Source organism: Panthera leo, chromosome B4 (genome assembly GCF_018350215.1).
Source record: "Panthera leo isolate Ple1 chromosome B4, P.leo_Ple1_pat1.1, whole genome shotgun sequence".
Taxonomy (NCBI): Eukaryota; Metazoa; Chordata; class Mammalia; order Carnivora; family Felidae; genus Panthera; species Panthera leo.
The window spans coordinates 62,034,611-62,055,004 of NC_056685.1; the positions used below are offsets into that span (position 1 = coordinate 62,034,611).

Consider the following 20,394-nt stretch of genomic DNA (forward strand, 5'->3'; position numbering starts at 1 on the left):
AGATAATCTATGTCATGTCATCTTTAAAAAAATAGTCTTTAGTTCTAAGCAGAGCATGAAAAAGTAGGTTAGCTTACTATCCATTCAGTTGGGTTCCTTTGGTCATTGTGTTGATAGATCAACTATTCTTTTATTTACAACCTGACCAATTTATAATTAATCAAGACAAAATAGGAAGCATCAGGATTTCCATTTGATTGTGACTCTTGATACCATTTTAGAATATTCACATGTTGCCTATTGTTTGACTTACCTATAAGCAATAATAATGGTGCTATGCATTTTTATAATGCTTTACCATTTAGGAAGAATGTTTACATTTTAATTATTCACACCTAACCCAGTAGGTCTCATATTGTAGGCAGTCTACACACCTATTTAATCAATTATGATGAAATGATGAGTTTAGGTCATATTTTTCCTTTTTCATCTTTGTTAAGTTTAGAGGGCTTTTTGGAACACTTACTAATGAGCTAAGCACAAGGAAACTAAGAAGAATGTGTTAAGGTGATTAGTAAATTTTGTGTTTCTAAAGCCAGCCTGGACTGTCCTTCCCCCTTCAGAACTCTTTCCAAATTGGTTTTTCCTGACTATGGCTCATTGCTAATGTGATTAGTGAGGCTGTGCCCCCAACAGTTGCCCACAATACCCCTGGGGGTTAGTATGTCCCCATCAAGAACTTAAAAGTTCTCGCGGAAAGACTTTATATAACAAGCCCACAGTGAAAGGTATCTAAGTTTATTGCTGAATTGTGGAGACTAAAGATAAATAAAAAAGAAAGAATTCTGATGAAAACTCTTTTTTTCCTACTAAGTACTTGAAAGCAGATATGTGACTTCTATACAGACTCTTAAGGCTTGGATTAATGACGTCTCTATAGTTTATTGTAAAAGGCCTGTCCATATTTTCACAAACATGTAAATGCCACAAATCAATAGCCTGCCTCTATCCCCAAAGATGGGAAAATGAGACAGATGCATTTGCTTCACTAAAAAGGTCTACTCCATAATTGGAGTAAGGTTGATAGGAATTATTGTCAAGTTATTTTACTTATCCAAAAATGTTCATCTCTCTGTTCATGTGTGTTTGTGTATGCATTAGGCTGCTCGAGCTACTATAATAAAATACCACAAACTGGGTGGCTTTAACAGACATGTATTTCTTATAGTTTTGGAGGCTATAAGTCCATAATTGAGGTGCAAGCAAATTCAGTTTCTGGTGGGAGCTCTCTTCTTGGCTTGTAGACAACTCCCTTCTCTGTACCTACTTACATGGCCTTTCTTTGGTGCCTAATGTTTAAGGAGAGACTGTTCTTTGGTGTCTCTTCCTCTTCTTATTAGGATGCCAGTCCTGTCAAATTAGGGCCCCACCCTGATGATCCCATGTAGCCCAAACACCTTATATCCAAATGCCATCACAGTAGGTGTTAGAGTTTGAACTTATGCATTTGGAGAGGACATAATTCAGGCCATAAATAGTGTTTAATGTAATTTTAGCTACATTTTAAAAAATATTTAAACACATTTTAAACAAATGAGGTTTGGGGGCACCTGGGTAGCTCAGTCAGTTGAGCATCTGACTCTTGATTTTGGCATAGGTCAAGACCCCAGGGTCATGGGATTGAGCCCCTCAAGGGGTTCTGTGCTGAGCGTGGAGCCTGCTTAATACTCTCTCTCTTCCTCTGCCCCTCTCCCCAGATTGTACTCTCTCTCTCTCTCTCTCTAAAAAAAAAAAAAGAAAAAGAAAATAAACTAAGGAGGCTTGTTTTGCAAATTTCTTTGTACCTTTAGTGCCCACAGCAAAAGAAGAGCCTATAAAAATACCAGCTGCCATGACTTTCTGGGAACTTTTTCAAAGTATATATTATTAAATTACCATTTAAAATCATGGAAAGAAATTACAGACATGAAAAGAGACTCTTTCCCTTTAATCCTATCACACTATTATACAGCTACTGTCATTGATTTCACCCACACATCCCCCCATTCTTTCCCACAGGGGTCTGTAATGGACATTAATGATGCTTCACAAGTTTGTGGTCTCCTTTTTTTCATTGAATAATATTTTGTAAATGCATTTATGTGATTAATTCAACACATTTATTGAAAGAATTTCAACCGTTCAATTTTGATGAAGCAGAACAACTTTCATTTACTGAGTTTTACAAAATAGCATCAATTTTCTTCAATAGATCAGCCCATATTACCAGGCTCATTGCCAACTGACACTCCATTTGCCTACATGAGATATATCTTAATACACATCATGTCTGAATTTTCACAAAGAGTAACAGAATTATCTATAGATGAGATTGACTCAATTATTTATAGAATTATTAATATACAGTAACCAATACTAAATGGCTTTCCTTGGCTGATCTCCTGTTGGCCCAATTGCTATTCTTTCCAAAGTTTGCCCATAATCAGTTTAGATGGATAAAATTGAGAGGCTCAATCTATATGAAATGTGGGGTTCATAGTCTAACTTAAAGCACAGAGACCAGAAGAAATTTGGTTAAATAAAAAGGGGGTAATCTTTCTCTGAAGAAATCTTCCTTCATCTTCACTTTGAGTACTATCAGAATTTGCCATGCATGTAATTCGCTTGGGTAAATATACTTAGCCATGAAGGATTTAATATAGGTAAAATGGGGGTAGCAGTGGATCTTATTTGTGCTTAGCTTCACAAGCAGAAATTTAAGCCTTGAATCTTGATTTTTTAGTATGATGTGCTGCATATTATAAAATGAGAATTGAAGAAGGTCCAAGAACAATGATTCTCTGAAGAAGAGGCAATTTTTCCCGAGAGCCCATTTAGCGAAGTCTAGACATACCTGGCTGAGGAAGAGTGAGGTTATTACCATCTAGTGAATAGAGGCCAAGGATGCAAGTAAAGACTTTACATTGTACCGGACAGCCCCCTCCCCCAAACATTTATTCATCTTTAAATGTTTATAGTGCCAAGACTAAGAAACCTTGGTTATGTAAGATTCCTGAGAGGCAAAGAACCTTGTTGGGTTTTTTTAATGTTTTTTTTCTGAAGGACTATCAAGAAATTTGGGCAAACTTGTCTCCCTTACATTTCTGAATCTTAATTTTTTTTATTTTCCAGAAGAACCATTCAAAGAATAATTCCCATATGCTGAAACCAGCAAAAATGTATCTAACTTGGCACAACAATTATGATTCAGGATTTTCACATCTGTTCTCTAGAAATGAGAACAGCCTCATTTTACTACCAAAAGGATAGTAAAAACTAGCTATTTCTACTCATGACCATGGGAAATGATCTTAAGGAGAAAGCTCCAGAATAGAAAGGAAGAATCTAAGCTGCCTACAGCCTATTCACTGCTATTCCCAGTGCCTACCCAGTATCAGGCACGTAGTACGTGTTCAACAAACATGCACTGGCTGATTTTCATAGGCTCCCTCATTTATCATTCAAGCGTCATACATCCTACATTATACAGGATGATTCTGAAAGTTGTCAAAGTGGCTTAGGCTTCCCACAAGCCATATCACGAGCATGAGGGACAAGAAATTGTCCTTTGCTCTCTGCACTGGCAATCAGAAGATATGAAAGGCAAACCATTACCTGGTCAGCTGTCCTAAACGTATTACTCCTTGAAGAGTTGCATATCATCCATTACTGAATGTAAGGTTATTTTAATTTTTAAAAGAGTTAATTATTTTAATGAATTATATTCAGGGTTAACAGTCCCTGGACCTTGCAAGTTTAATACCCGGAATAGAATTCAGGGAGCCAAATTTCACATAGGAGTTTCTGGGGCCAGTGTTAAGCCATATATTGAGAGTGGAAGCAAGAAGTAGAGGAAACATCTCTGTTACAGCTTTGATCAGAGGATGAGGAATTCCCTGACATTTTTCAGAATCGCTTGTCTTGATCAGAGTCTTGGCCACACTCCTCTGCCACCTGCCCTTGACAATTGGGTAAGGAGTGCCAGGAAATACTGTTTTATGTTTTGTTTTCCTGTCGGAGAACTCAGTGTTCTCTGCCATGGTTTGGGTTGTATTTGAGAAGTAGTTGGACTCCAGACAGAGCAGGCAAATTCCGTTCTTTGGGGACACATCAACCCTTCCTTTGTTCTATAAGAAATGGGCTCATTAGAAATATATTACCTGCTTCCCGAAATTTTTTATCACATGCTACAAAACTGTGTCTGGGATCAAAATATGTGGACAGTAATGGGGCACCTGCGTGGCTCAGTCAGTTAAGTGTCTGACTTTGGCTCAGGTCATGATTTCTTGGTTCATGAGTTTGAGCCCCACATGGGACACTGTACTGACAGCTCAGAGCCTGGAGCCTGCTTCAGATTCTGTGTCTCCCTCTCTCTGCCCCTCCCCTGCTCAAGCTCTGTCTCTCTCTCTTTCTTAAAAATAAATAAACATTAAAAACATGTTTTTTTATATCTTAATAGTATATTTGCATGGAAAGTAACCCTATCCAAACTCAGTTTCTCTTCTGTATTTCCCTGCCAACCAAGCTCATTTATGCCTAATATACTAAAGGGGTATGATTCCAAAACATTTTTATATAAAAAGGAATTGGCAAGGGTCATCATCAAGTAGAGTTGCTTTTGGGGAAAACAGTTTACTTGGCTGGATGGTTGATTGAGTTGTAAATCACCTCTTATTTCCAAAAGAGAATATTTAAATGCATAATACAGAGTACTTAAAATAAATGTCAAAAGGAAAAACCAGAAGTTATTAAGAGGAAAAACATATAATACAGTGACTGTATTAATAGCTAATACTTAGTATATACTATAGGAAACTAAGAGCTTTCTTTTTTTATTGACATTATTAACATACAATGTTATATTCATTTCAGATATACAATATAATAAATAATTCACCAATTCTGTACATGGCTTAGTGCTCATCATGATAAGAGTACTCTTAATCCCCTTTGTTTATTTCATCCTTCTTCCCACCCACCCACCCTCTGGCAACCATCAGTTTGTTCTCTGTATTTAAGAGGCTGGTTTTTTGCTTGTCTTTTTTTCCTTCTTTGTTTGCTTTGTTTCTTAAATTCCATACATTAGTGAGATCATACGCTATTTGTTTTTCACTGTCTGACTTATTTCACTTAGCATTATATCCTCTAGGTCCATCCATGTTGTTGCAAATGGCAACATTTCATTCTTTTTATGGCTGAGTAATATTCCATTGTGTGTCTATACCACCTCTTCTGTGTTCATTCATCTGTTGATGGACACTTAGGTTACTTCCGTATCTTGGCTATTGTAATGCCGAGTAAGGCTTCAGTAAATATAGGGAGGCATGTATCTCTTCAGATTGGTGTTTTTGTTTTCTTTGGGTAAATACCTAATAGTGGAATTACTGGATCATATAGTAATTTTATTTTTAATGTTTTGAGAAATCTTTATACTGTTTTCCACAGTGACTGCACCAAATTACATTTCCACCAAGAGTGCACAAGGAGTCCATTTTCTCCACATCCTCACAACACTTGTTATTTCTTGTCTTTTTGATTCTACCCATTCTGACAAGTGTAAGGTGCTATCTCACTGTGGTCTTGATTTGTATTTCCCTGAGGATGAGTGATGTTGAGCATCCCTTCATGTGTCTGTCGGCCATGTGAATGTATTCTTTGGGAAAAGGTCTGTTTGGGTTCTCGGCCCATTTTTAATCAGATTATTTGGGATGTTTTGATGTATACTTGTATGGGTTCTCTATATATTTTAGATATTAAGCCCTTATTGGCTATATCATTTGCAAATATCTTCTCCAATTAAGTAGGTTGCCTCCAATTAAATATCTTTTGATGGTTTCCTTTGCTATGCAAAAGCTTTTTTATTTTGGTATAGTCCCAATAGTTTATTTTTACTTTTGTTTCCCTTGCCTGAGGAAACATATCAAGAAAAATGTTTCTATGGCCAATGCCAAAGAAATTACCACCCATGTTTTCTTCTAGTTTATGGCTCAAGGTGTCACATTTAGGTCTTTAATGAATTTTGAGTTTATTTTTGTGAATGGTATAAGAAAGAGGTCCAGTTTCATTCTTGTGCATGTGGCTGTCCCGTTTACCCAGCATCATTTGCTGAAGAGACTGTCTTTTCTCCATTGTATATTCTTGTCTTCTTTGTCAAAGATTAATTGGCCATATAAATGTGGATTTATTTCTGGGCTGTCTATTCTGATCTAGGTGTCTACTTTGTGCCAATAGAATACTGTTTTGATTGCTGAGAGTTAAAAAAAAAATTTTAATGTTTATCTTTATTTTTGAGAGAGAGAGAGGGGCAAAGTGCAAGTTAGGGAGGAGCAGAGAGAGGGGGATTCACAGAATCTGAAGCAGGCTCCAGGCTCTGAGCTGTCAGCACAGAGCCCAATGTGAGGCTCAAACTCACGAATGAGAGATCATGACCTGAGCTGAAGTCAGACGCTTTACTGACTGAGCCACCCAGGCGCCCCTGATTGCTAACAGTTTTAATGTATTCACTCATATAATTCTTACCACAGCATTATTAAGTGGATGCTTTTGTTATCTCCATTTACTGATGAGCAAACTATAGCAGAGAGAAATTCATAATTTGCCTGAGGTCACAGAGCTAATAAGTGGTAGAACTGGGATTTGATTTCAGATGGTCTTGCTTAGAACCTGTGCACTAAACTAGGATGTCATACTGCCTTCCGGACTTGGTTACAGCACTTTCCTGAGTTTCAAGGCAGGCAAGACAAAACTCATCAATACTTTTCCCAAGTGATAAAATCTTGAGAAAATCATTGGATACATTGCAGCACAAATAGCATTATTGAACATGACCAAAATTATGATTGCTATTTTGCACCAAATCCAAATGTGTTCTTCAAAATAGTATTTTTCACATCAGCCTTCAATAAGAGGGGTTTAAATAGGGACTCAGGGGATATAGCTAACATGATTTGAAATCCAGATTTCCTAAAGTGAATAGTGTTGATGATTGGGTGTGATTTCTGTCACTGATCCCTATTTTATTTGCATTTGTAACAGTCTATAATTATCTTGTTTGCATATTTACTTACTTTTGTGTTGCTGGCCTCTTCTGCTAAAGGGAATGCAAGGGTCTGTTTGCCTTATTCATCTCTTAATCTTTGGAACTTTGCACAGATGCCGGCATGATAGGTCCTGAAAATTACTTGTTGAGTGAATTCATGAGTGAATGAATCCTCCGAAGGCAAAGAGCTCTGCCCAAGAACAGCCTCAAATTCCTTACAGTATAAACTATGTCTATAATTACAATTTGTAAGTTATGACTATGAGAAGTTAAGGAGTTCGTTGAGGAGTTACTGGCAGAGTAATCCTGACTGGACTTGACAAGGCAGGGTGCTGACTCTTCTGCCTGTTTTTGTCTTCTTCACGAGCTCTGATGTTAGGGCCAGTCCCTGGGCTTGTGTTTTGCAAGATCAACCCAACCCCATCCAGCAGATTGCCGGGGAGTGGCTACAGATGGCCGTCCGTGACAATGACAGAAAGGAAGTCTGCACCCACACCACAGCACTGTTTCATTCAAAGCTCTCCACCACTGCTTCCAATGGACAGTTTTAAACCCGGGCTTAAAGACAAAACACTTCACGTTGCATGCCTACAGCATATGGTGCCTTTTCCAGGAGGCCCAGGATCCAAATGCCGCATGTGGCTTCCCCCTACCAGATTTGCTCCTTCTCTGTGTTCCTGGCAACGGCCGGAAACGGACAATAGATCACCTGGAGCCACTTCAGGGTTAACAAAGTCCCTGGTCTGTGGCTTCACTTGTTCGAGCTTCTCTGCCCTTTGTCTCTTGCCACGTTTCAACCCTAAGAATAGCTACCATACAGGGAAAGGGAGGCATGGGGCCCCTTTTTAGCTCAAGGAAGAGAAAAGCATATTTATTCAGAAATGGCTAGGTAGGCAAAGGCCTGTTAGTTCAAGTGAGACCAAAAGCTATTTGTTCCAATATTTTCTGTAAATAAAACTGCCACTGTAATAGTAATTCCATCATAAGTTTCAAAAAATGTGATGGCTGTTCTCAGCTTAATTTTCACAGGCTCTGGGGCCACTCCTAGCCTTATCATTTACATTCTCGTAACCCTGAACTCCTTTTATTTCCTCCATATAACACAATCTATAGCTTGTACCTTTGCTTTTGCTTTTGGACTGGGACACCTTTACCCCAGCCCTTCTCTGCCTTCCAGTTTTACCTCATGCATCACCACCTATTCAGGCGGGCCTTTCTGCAATTTCCAGATCCTGCTGTACACCCCGCCTCTGTGACCCCCTTTGTTTTAGCACTCACGTATTATATTTAATGATGTATTTAGGTGTTGGCCTCCGTTTGAATAAGAGCAATTTATTGAGGGCAAGAACCATGTCTCACTCATTTTTTGCCCACAATTCCTGGCATAAAGTCTGGCATTTAATAAAGTGATCTCAATAAATCTCGATTGAAATGAATCATTTGTCAATAAACCATGATGTCCTCACTTGGGCCTTTTTCTACATTCAAAACTCCTGGAAGCATCAGAAACATTTTAAATGACTGCATTTTTGAGCTTCTGAGAATGTAACATTTTGTTATTTCCCTTCCTTTTCAGGAACCTCTTTCCATAGCTATAAAAGACAAAGAGAAGAATCATGTCCATGATTGCAGCTTTCTATGGTGGCAAGTCCATTCTCATCACTGGGGCCACAGGCTTCATGGGCAAAGTGTTGATGGAGAAGCTGTTTCGCACCAGCCCAGACCTGAAAGTCGTTTACATCCTTGTGAGGACCAAGGCTGGCCAGACTACGCAGCAGAGGGTTTTCCAGATCCTAAATAGTAAGGTATGCCTTAGGGGAAGAGCCTTGGGGCAAGATGACTCACTACAGTATTCCCTGACAGCCCCAGATTGCAAGTGGGGGGGCCAGGATGCCTGGGCAGGTAGAGGAGAGGAGACAAGATGGCAATCAGGTGCTCATAGAAATCTGTGGTGTTTTCCTGTAGGAGAAGAAAGAGGGCATAGGCTCTGTCCAGGGCAGGTGAGCAGATACTCTATGCTCTGGAAATTACTGAGTAAGAATCAAAAATGCTAAAATCCCCAGAGTGGACTCTCCAACCTCAAAATCTGTCAAAGTTCAACAGAACCCTTTCCTACTTCTAAATTCAAGGTAGTTCCCCCCCCCCCCAAAGTTTTGGATATTCTATTCTATTCTGAACAGGTATGATTAGTAAGTAGCCATGCGATAATACTTGGCAGTTGTCCACACTCCACAAGGTTTAGGTGTTACATACTTATCTATGGTAACTTGGTATTTGTATTATTCCATAGGTTCTTCTAAGGGGAAAACATGGAACATGAAATATTACATACATAAATGAGCATTTGCGTATCAGACCCCCTCACTCCTTAAATAAAAGATTATACGTATCCTCCCATGTTTTATAAATCTGAAGGTAGTATTGGCTTTGGTCTCAAGCATATCTTAGCTCAAATTCTGGCTTATCAGTTTATTGTCACTTTACCTCGTAAGCTCCGGTTTGCGGTGTTCAACATAGGAACAGAGACAAGGACTTCCCAGGATTGCCACAGGAATTAAATGAAAAAAAAAAAAAAAAAAAAAAGGCATGTGTCTGGTTCAGAGGCCCCTTTGAAATATACAGGGTCATTTAGGGTTGGCAAAAGGAAAATTTAAATAAGGTGTTTTTCTTGTTGTTGTTTTTTTGTTTTCTTTTATAAAAAGCCTCCTTTCCCATGTGTAGGAATGCTCCCGTCTAACGGAGGCAGTATCTTTTAGCACAGCACATTACAGACACTCAGGAACCCCGATGATCACATTTATCTGCAGGTACCTGGATGAGATTTTGGTACAAATGATCATCAAGAGAATCAGGAAAGCCTCTCCTGTTTCTCATGGCTTGACTCAGCAGTGGGACAAATAATAGTAGCTGACAGTTATGTAGTTAGTACTTATGTACTTAGTATTAAGTACTTATGCACCTAGTACATGGCAGGCACCATTCAAAGGCTTTTTTGTGCCTTACCTCATTGATTTTTGCAACAGCCTGTTGAAAAAAGAATGATTCATATCCTCAATTTTCATTTTACAGATTTTATGGATGGGAACACAGGCCTGGAGTGTTAACTTACCAGAGGTCACCCAGGTGGTAAATGAGAGTCAGACTCTAGATCTCAGTCTGGCCCCTGAGGCAACACACTTGCCTCTGCCCAACACTGCCTGCTTTGTAGCTAGTGGGTCTTAAGACCAAAAGGATAAGGTGGCATAAAGCTGAAATCTAGATCCCTCTTCAGACAGCTTTGTTCACTTATATATCCCTAATGGAGTTTGTTTTTCTCACATAGCAGACATGCCTTTTTAGCTTTGTAGCCAGAGAATAGATCTTTAGATAAATATTGTGGCAGAGTCTTGTGGTCAGCACAGTCTTTACCTACTGTTCTTTTCAATGACACAACAATATTACTTTTGTCCTGGAGATCTTGATTGTACTGTATATAACTTATCTGTGAAACTGACTTGCAAATCTCCACACTTGTTCCCACTCTTGGGCTATTTATTGCCTGCTATTGACCTTTATATATAGTGGTTCTCAAAATGTGGTTTCCAGACCAGCAGGATCAATATCACCTGGGAACTGTCTGTTATCATCAGATAGTGCTTGAAAAGCATAGGCTTCACAAGGCAGACTGATCTGGGTTTGAACCTCAGCACTAACAATTAATAGCTGTGTGACGGTGGGCAAGATATATACTTGTATCTATGAGCCTTGGTTTCCTTATTTGTAAGTAGGGTAATAATATCTTGCTCACCCGAGAGTGGTCTGTCTGTCTATCCACCTCACTCTATCTCTCTCCCCTACTCAAGTCTTTCTGGATTCAAATCCAAGTCTGACATCATTAGGTATGGTATAGTTTTAACCACTATCCCCTGTGGCCTCACTTTTTACTGTTATGCTAATTAGGGTTTATTGTATAGATTTCTTTTCTCCATAAATTTTACCTAAGTGAATTATGGGAGGAAAGAAATCTGTTGTGCATTAAATGGCTGATCAACTTAATATCTGTGGTAAAACACCATGTCTGCATGACCATTTTGTGGGGCTTCTTTTCTTTTTTTAGTACTTTTATTTATTGAATTCCTTGGACATCTAAAGAATCTGGAGAAGCTTATACACTATGATTATTTTTTAAGGCATCTTACTTCTATGTTATCATTTATAACAGAAACGTTAATTGCGAAAAAGAACAGATTCCATCACTTACTGAAAACAAGCCTTTGGAGGGGTGCCTGGGTGGCTCAGTTGGGTAAATGTCCGACTCTGGCTCAGGGCATGATCTTGCAGTTTGTGAGTTCAAGCCCCATGTCGGGCTCTGTGCTAACAGCTCAGAGCCTGGAGCTTGCTTCAGACTGTGTGTCTCTCTCTGTCTCTGCCCCTCCCTTGCTCACACTCTATCTCTCTCTGTCTCCCAAAACTAAATAAATGTTAAAGAAAACAGGCTTTAGTTATGCAAAGACCCATTTTCTTGGCTATGTGGAATTTGATACCTACAAAAAGATTTTCCATGGGGGGAAAAGTGATGTGCTTTATTTTATTTCTGGGCATTCAAAAACTGAAAAGTTTCCACTACAAAAATTCACTACATGAATTCTTGCCTCAGAATATGAGGATGCTCTTGCTGATTGGCTGTCAAGAATGCTGTGTTCAGGGAAGGGACAGCCCAATCCTTATTACTGACTGTGACATATAAGGTATTATGGCTCATATTCATTTTGAAACTAAAAATTCAAAAGAAAGACAAACCTTAAGATTACATTTTTAAAATATGTGAATACACTCCTTTTGCACAAAAAAAACCCCTTCCAGATTATATTAATTTTTTTGTTTTGTTTTTTGTTTTGACTTAGAGTATGTGGCTATTTAAATTCAAATTAATTACAATAGTGAACTTTAAAATTCAGTTTTCAGTCATAGTAGCCATATTTCAGTGCTCAATAGCTACGTGTGCTGCTGGCTGCTTTACTGTACAGGTATAGAACATTTCTATAATCCCAGAGTTTTAGACAGCATTTATTTAGATGACTGAGTGTCTTGTATGGAAGGACCATGCTGTGATTAAGATTTTCATGCTGCCCCTCATTTTAATTAACTCTACACTTACTGAAGTGCTTGCTTATGTGTCACACGTATGCTAGGCACTAAGGATATGAAGACAAAAATGACACGGCCAAGTCAAGTGATGGAGATAGTCATGTAAAACATGATTACAATGCAACACGAGTTCTCCAGAGAGAGGAAACCAAAGGGCAGTCTAAGCGGGAAGAACCACACCTGCAAATGGATGGCTGGTATGGTATATTTGAGAACCTCTGGGTGACTTGCTTAGCCCCAAACAAGTGAGTTTTTAAGAACTAAAAAGGCATGCTAGTTCAGGCCAGATTCTGAAAGACTACACACAATTGTATTAGTTAGCTCACTTTCAGTTGGAAGAAAACTCGATTGAAACCGGCTTAGAAAACAAAGATGATATATTGATTATACAATGGGAAACTCCAGGACCACAGTCATGGGCAGTGGGCTGGAGCTCTGGCCACCTTGGTCTGTGAATCTCTCAGCTCTGCCATTTTGTCCTAGTTTTATTCCAGTTATGAATAAGATGGTTGTTATCATTGCAAGATTCGTGTGTGTGTGTGTGTGTGTGTGTATACATATACATATACATATACATATACATATACATATACATATACATATACATATATATGACAGCCTTTGGATAAAGAGAGGCTGGCTCCCCCTGAAACTCTCTTTCAAGATTGATGAAACCTCTTTTCTTGAAAACCTCGTATTTCCCCTTATATCTTACCAGCCTAGGGTAGGTTATATGTCCATTTCTGGACCAACCCCTATCACATGTGGTATGACATATACTGATTTATTCAGAAACTCCAGATCTAAGCTAACCACTGAGCAGAGGGTAAGAGTTCACTTAGATAAGTCTTTCCCCGGGGCTAGGGTGAGACCATCTTCTCCTGAGGCACAGTGGCTACATGGAGAATGGAGAACATCTGAATGATAATTTAGGTACTTCTCAAGACCCAGAAGAATGGATATTAGGAAGCAAGCATCCTGAGAAGAGCCTGGTCTCAGGAGTCACACAGACCTGAGTTGGTGTCCTCTCCCCACCAAGCAGTGTGCCTTTACATAACTGAGCCTGAGTAACCCAAATAAGGATACTAATGGCTATTGTCTTCTACACTGTTGTGAGATGTCAGTGAGCTAATACAGGAAAGACACTTAGAATAGTGCCTGGACCAGGATAAGAACTTGGCAATTATTAGTTTTTAATATTACTATTCAAATATGGAAGCTTGAGCTTTATCTTTTAGGGGATGACACTCCAGTTGAAGGCCTTTTTTTGTCTTCTGAAAGCTGGATGATTCCGCTATTTTAAATAATGGTAATAAAACAGCACTCAACTGATGAAGATGGGAAATTAATTGTGGGATCTGTGATTGCAATGAATTTAGTTGAGTAATTGAAACAGAAATCATACTACATTTTCCCCTTACGGAAGAACTCTGCCAACTCATGGAATAGAGGATCAGCAAAATGCATTCTGATACAGAATACCTAAATGTGTTAGGCAAAATATGTTTTTATAAAATAATCTTACTGCATCACTGAGTTAGGGAAAAAGCAAGAGCAGAAACAACAATGAAAAATTAGCCACCTGAGAATTCTGAATAATCTTGGGGAGTATCTTGAATTGGGAGTGTAATCAATCACAATTCAATTAAGGTGCAGAGAAACCAAAGCTGACTTGTGGGTTAAAAAGGTGAAGTAGAATTTCTGTATGGGTTTTGTTAATGTAAAGCATAAAATAATCAGCTTTTGACATTCACTAATCTAAAACATAGCCATCAATTGGTCATCTCCAATGCAGAGATAACTAAACTGGAGGTTAGTTGTCATTTAAAACCAAGAAAAAACCAACCAGCAGCCATTTGCTGAATCCCCGAATGCTTAGAAGTCTCCATTTCTAGTCCCATAGATGTCTTCCAGTTGAAATTTTTACATTTATTTATTTTTGAGACAGAGAGACAGAGCATGAACGGGGGAGGGTCAGAGAGAGGGAGACACAGAATCTGAAACAGGCTCCAGGCTCTGAGCTGTCAGCACAGAGCCTGATGCGGGACTCGAACTCACGGACCGCAAGATCATGACCTGAGCCGAAGTTGGCCGCTTAACCGACTGAGCCACCCAGTCGCCCCCAGTTGAAATTTTTAAAAACTGTTCTCCATATCTTTCAAGATAGTCCCAGTAGTATCAAGTCCAGCATACAAAGTTAGCTTTCTGTAAACAGTCAGGCTCACATACCCACCCCTTTGCTAACACTGTCTTCACACAGTCTCCTAAATTCACCCTCAGAATAAAAATATTTTTCTTTTCTTAATTAAAGTTTTGTCCTCTCCCTAAAGAAGCCTTTGCTGTTGTAATGTGAAACTACTGAAGATATGTATAAATGAGTGTTTTAAAAGGAAACAATTACTGTAGCATCAAAATGCTCAAGAGATTGGCACATGGAAAAGTCTTCTTAAGTTTCTAGCTATTTCTGGTTTTGTAGCAAAGGCATTCATTATTCTTTCATAAATTTTTGATGTACGTGGTCAGATAGAAGCATGCAGAATGGACAGATCTGGGGCTTCTACCTAAAAGGGGAATAATGTAGTTTAACATTTTTGTAGCATCATATTTTAAAAGTGAGAATATTCCATATGAATTCTAGTTTTCTTCTATTTGGTTAGAATTTGGGGGGAAGGTGCAAGTTGGTTATTCCAAATATGTGGCTGCCACAATCAACTTTCCAAGATAGGGTTATACTTCAGGGAATATGCCCATAAACCTTTGATTTCCTAATAATTCTGTCTGCTTTTATGATCTCCTAATGTCAAATCCAGTAGGAGTAAAAGAGTCTTACGTTTGGCAGATAATACACCATTTTCTCAAGTGTATTGGATTAGCCAAAACACATTTATTACACATTTAACACATTTATTACCCCAACTTTTCCCTCTAAATTTTAAGTCTAAGACCTTTCCATTGTCATTACTCTCATGTGTTATCACTGTCCACTTGGTAGGTAATCAACCAAATTTGTTGAATGAACAAGTTTAATGCATTCTAGTTTCTCAGTGGTCTTGTCTGAGTCCAGGCCAAACTTTAGTCCTATTGTATGGCCACTCTTGCTCCTGGTTTTTACTCAGAAGAACTTTACTATCTGGGTTAGTGTTTCTTCTGATAGGCCTCTGATTCTGCAAGTATTTATTAAATATCATCCACAAATCAAGACCCAGTTTCTATTCTGTCACTTAACTTTATTTTGACATAGACAGGGTGCTTTAAATGCAATCATACCTTATTCCTAAGTGAGGCCTGGTATCATTTTTAAGCAATATTTCTCTTCATTCATACATAGCAATGTATGAATTCTAATTCATCTCAAAGTACAACGGTATTCTTTTTTTTTAATTTTTTAATGTTTATTCAGTTTTGAGAGACAGAGAGCAAACGGGGGCGGGCAGAGAGAGGGAGACACAGAATCCGAAGCAGGCTCCAGGCTCTGAGCTGTCAGCACAGAGCCTGACGTGGGGCTCGGACTCACGAACTGTTGAGACATGACCTGAGCCGAAGTCAGGGACCTAACTGACTGAGCCACCCAGGCGCCCCTCAAAGTACAATGGTATTCTTAAAAGGTAGATAAAGGTATGTTATGTCATATCAGGTAAGTTAGGCTTGGAAGTATGTCTTTTCTTAATTTTTTTTTTTTTTTTTTTTTAGATAAAGAGCCTGAGTTGGGGAGAAGGAGAGAGAGAGAGAGAGAGAGAATGAATCTTGAGTAGGCTCCATGCATAGCGCAGAGCCCCACCCAGGGCTCAATCCCATGACCTTGGGTTAATGACCCAGACTAAAATCAAGAGTTGGACATTCAAATGACTGAGCCACTCAGGTGCCCATGGAAGTTTTTCTTTAAGACATAATAAATTAAAGTGTTATCAGTTTGCCTTTGATTCCCACTATGTCCCCAGGAAATACAGTCAAGAGAACATCTGTTGTATCTATCAAAATTCATGCATCTGATTCATTTCTTTCCTTTCATTGTATGGACAGATACCACCTCTCGCTTCCTGATTCCGTGCTTTCAGAGGGAGACAATTAAGTGGGAAATGCTTTGGAAAAAAGGTTGTTTTTCATCCTTTGGCCACATGGAAGTGGGGCTCATGAATCAGAACAGACCAGTTTTCTTATATATAACTAAGTTTCTGAAGTATTTTCAGAGCACTTAAGGGAAGTGCTCTATATCAATAGAGGGACAGATATCTGAATTGATGGCAGATTCTTGAAGACTTTCTCACAAAGACAATTAAGCTGGCACTCTAAGAAAACAACCAGAGACACACAAATATTGTACCAATATATTATTGTAGTATGATTTATAGTAGCAAAAACTAGAATCAATCTGAATGTTCCACAGTCGAGGAATGATAATATAAACAATACATTTGTTAGACTAGTATGTAGGCATTAAAGGTCATATTTTATAAACTATTAAATGACATGAGAAAACACTTCTCATATATTGAGTGCAAAAAAAGTTATGCAAAACCATATTCAGTATCACCTCAACAAACGTCCTTAAATGCCGGTAGGATCTTGAGTTAATTCTATTTTTTGGAACTTCCAACTTTTCAAATTACAGTCATCATGAGCATGTTTACTTTTATGGTAAGGCAGAAAGCACCCTCTTTCATAGTGAACAAATGAGAGCAGGAATATTTTCCCAAAGTCTTGCAAATACAGTAACAATGAACATGTTTCACATTTATAGTGGGGGAGGAAACACCCACTTTTTAAAAAAGCCAATAAGCAAGGCAGCAAGGCAACCATGAATTTCCAAAACTAGGTCATCAGATATAAGTTCAGTTGATTGTGAGTTTTGAAACTGTTTATCAAAATTAAATAATTTGGTTTGATTTGTATTAGAAATATGATTCTAGCATTATTATTTTTTAATCTTCTAGTTTATTTCATAAAATCTGAGAAACATCTAAGGAAAAAAAGCCAGATACCATGTGCTGAAATGTGAATATGCTCATCACAGACCCGTGCTGTTCAAATCATGGGTCCCCAGGGCTCCCATGCTGGCCGCTTAGTTCTTACTTATGAAAAATTTATTCATTTTTCAACGAACCAGCTTTTCACTGTAGCAAAAACAATTTTAGATAGAGAAATTGATATTTTATCTATTTTGCTATCTTGAATATGGCTTTGCTTAACAAGACATGGCTTTTCCCCACTACAGCAGGTAATGGTTGCCAATAATTCATTCAGTTATCAAGTTCCAAGAAATGTGTTTTGAGGGTCTTTAGTGTCTTAAAGATGTGTTCCTTTTTACAACAATCATGCCCTACTTATACCAATTTAGGGTCTTAAATTGGTTGTAATCTATTCCTAACAACTGTTTAAGAAAACATCAAGGAGACAATGTCCGTATTTGAAAAATAAAACCCCAGGTAGTTGAATTATATTAAGAGGTAGTTAATTAAGAGTGATTGAGAGGTTAGTATCTAAAAAATGTTTTATTGAGAGAATCCGTAGAAAGTTTGGGCTTCTCCTATTAAACTATAGTAATCAAAAAAGGGAAAGGTTGCCATGAGATTATGCTGGGTGTAGAATCATCTGAACATAATCAGTAACATTATGCTGGGTTTAGATGCTGGGTTTTTTAATCCTCCGAGAAGACCAGGCAAAACTCAAGGTTTCCAGGGCGGGACTATCTTGTACAATGTCACTACGAAGTGGATTTTTAAACAAAGGTAGGGCTTGGCAGGTTGCACTGGATACTTCAAGTCAACTTCTCTGGAAAAATGTGAATTACTCAATAAGCCCTTATTTGCCCATGAGATAAATCAGCTCTGAAATACCCTGGAGAGCTGTGGTTAATGTATCATACAAGGTCACACACTGGGCTCTCAGTTCACAGAACTAACCAGGTTTAAGACAATGGGAGAGCGTAACATTTTTTGAAATAGTTTATTGACTCCTTTCACAAACTATCACTGTTTGGTAGTTTCTAGAAGGCATTAGACAAAATAATCCTTGAGAGGAAAAATAATGCATTTAAACAAATTAACTTTGAATCAAGTAACACCTGCAAAAGAAAAGTCAACAATCTGACATTGTTAAGTATTAAGAAACACTCAACAGAAGTGTTCATTTCATTTTACGTAGAAGTTCCTTATTAATTTTCAAAGACTTTTTCATGAGGAAAAAAGGCGTTTTCATGCTTGGTTCAAGGCTACCCTGTGTAAGATCTGCTTGTTCCCAACTTTCAAAAATGAATTTCTGATTGGCATTAATGGTTCTGTTAAATCTCTATATAAGGCAAAGGCAATTGGAAACAGAAGTTTGTATTTTAAATTCCCAAAGCCAGTTTTGTTCCGTTACTAGATTTTATTTTTCCTGAGAAACCATCCCACAAAAAGCAAGAGGATTCTATGAACTTAGGACAATTAGAATATAATCTTGCCAGGAATTTAAATTTCCCATGATTAACAAATACACAGTTTTAAAAGAGTGTAAATGGCCTTCAGTCTGACAGTTACTCAACTCAGATTAGTTGAAGCATGTTAAGCCAACCCCCTGTGGGTCATTTCCTTTCTCTTAAGAAAAAAAAAATTAAAGAAATTGATTTAGTCCTGGGGATATAATAACAGTACCAGAAGCAGAAGCAATTTATTTTCCCAATCTCTTATTTTCTTTTGCAATACAATTTACTAGGTAATTCGATCTCTGGCATGATTTCACACATCCAACTTCTTTCCTTCTTTTTCAATTTCTTCCAGTGATATCAGGTCTCTTTCTTAAAAGCTTCAAATTGCCCATACTCATTTCACTCAAAAAGTCATCAAGCCACAAGATTCAACTTGACTCTGGAATACATTCAGTTTGCAGAGGTATCCGGATCACATGGTATAATCAGAAACCTTTGATGACCCAGCAAATACACACACACACACACACACACACACACACACACACACACAGCCGTCTGATTAGCAGCTTTTGAAAACTGAGTATTATTGTATATGTGGAAAAGGAGTTTTCCTATTATCAAGAACTGAAGTAGCAAGTACTATGCTAGGCATCTGACTTTCCTGACCCTATCTGACCCTCACACAACTCTGTGGAATGCTTTCTTGCTACTTCACAGATGACAAACTAATCCAAGAAAGGTTGTCGCCTATCTAAGGAAATCCCAAGGAAGTAACAAAGATTTTAAACACTGTTCTCTTACCTGTAAAGCTTACACCTTCCCCACCACATTGCATTGCCTCCCCAAGAAACTGCATCCTCCAAGCCCTGGTTGTCTTGGCAGTAAGCCTTGCTCTCCAGGCATTATACTTCCCAATGATGACCACTTCATTAGGAAGGGAAAACCATGGCCACCTCTGGATTAGTATCACCACTTTACCCATCCGGTAGCCTGGAGAATGCAGAGATGCCACCAATTCTGTAGAGAGTGGAAGTAATTTTAAGATTTGTTTCCATCACAGCGCCTGGCTGGCTCAGTCGGTTAATCGTTCCACTCTTGGTTTTGGCTCATGTCTTGATCTCATGGTTCATGAGTTTGAGCCCTGCACTGTCAGTGTGGAGCCTACTTGGGATTCTCTCTCTCCCTCCCTCTCTGCCCTTCCCCCACTCACTCTATCTCTGTCTCTCTCTCAAAATAAATAAATAAACTTTAAAAAAAAAAAAAAGATTGGTTTCCATCTTCCTAGCCGCCCTACCTCCTCTTTGGTCCGCGTACTTATTCTCAAGGAATTCTGTGAAAATTACCTTGGGGACATAAAACAACAAGATGATAGACTGACCACTGTGTCATCTTTGGTGTTTATCATAGATTTTTATGCAAAGTGAATTAAAAATTTTTAATGCAAAATTGCTTTTAAGAATAGCAGAATATATGCTGAATCATTAGTTCTCTGAGAACACAGAGAGTTTAACAAATAGCATTTTAGATGAATATGCAAATAAAAACACTGAGGCCCCAAGAAGTGAGTAACTTGCCTCAGTCACACAGCTAATAAATGGCAGCAGTAGGATTCAAACCCAGGCCTTCCTGACTCCAAAGAGCCTGAGATCTTTCTAGTATGCCAGGGGCTCTTACCTACAGTGTATATCAGACTCACTGGAGAACTTTTTCAAAGTACAGACACACAAGCTTCAACTCAGAACTGAGTTAGAATCTCCAGGTTCAGGACACCTAGGGCTTTGTTTTTTGTTTTTTTAAACAACTTTCTAGTTAACCCAGCTGCATGCCAAAGTTCAATAACCAC

The 20,394-nt window shown here is 38.4% G+C and overlaps 1 protein-coding gene across 1 annotated transcript in view; it reads left to right on the forward strand.

Annotated features, from left to right (window-relative positions):
• Positions 1 to 20,394, forward strand: part of FAR2 (fatty acyl-CoA reductase 2) — a 151,489-nt gene that overhangs the window by 96,771 nt on the left and 34,324 nt on the right. Inside the window, exon 2 of the mRNA XM_042946170.1 lies at positions 8,595 to 8,823. Within this exon, the coding sequence (XP_042802104.1) occupies positions 8,635 to 8,823 (189 nt within the window). The 5' untranslated portion in view covers positions 8,595 to 8,634. The remainder of the gene's footprint in view (positions 1 to 8,594; positions 8,824 to 20,394) is intronic.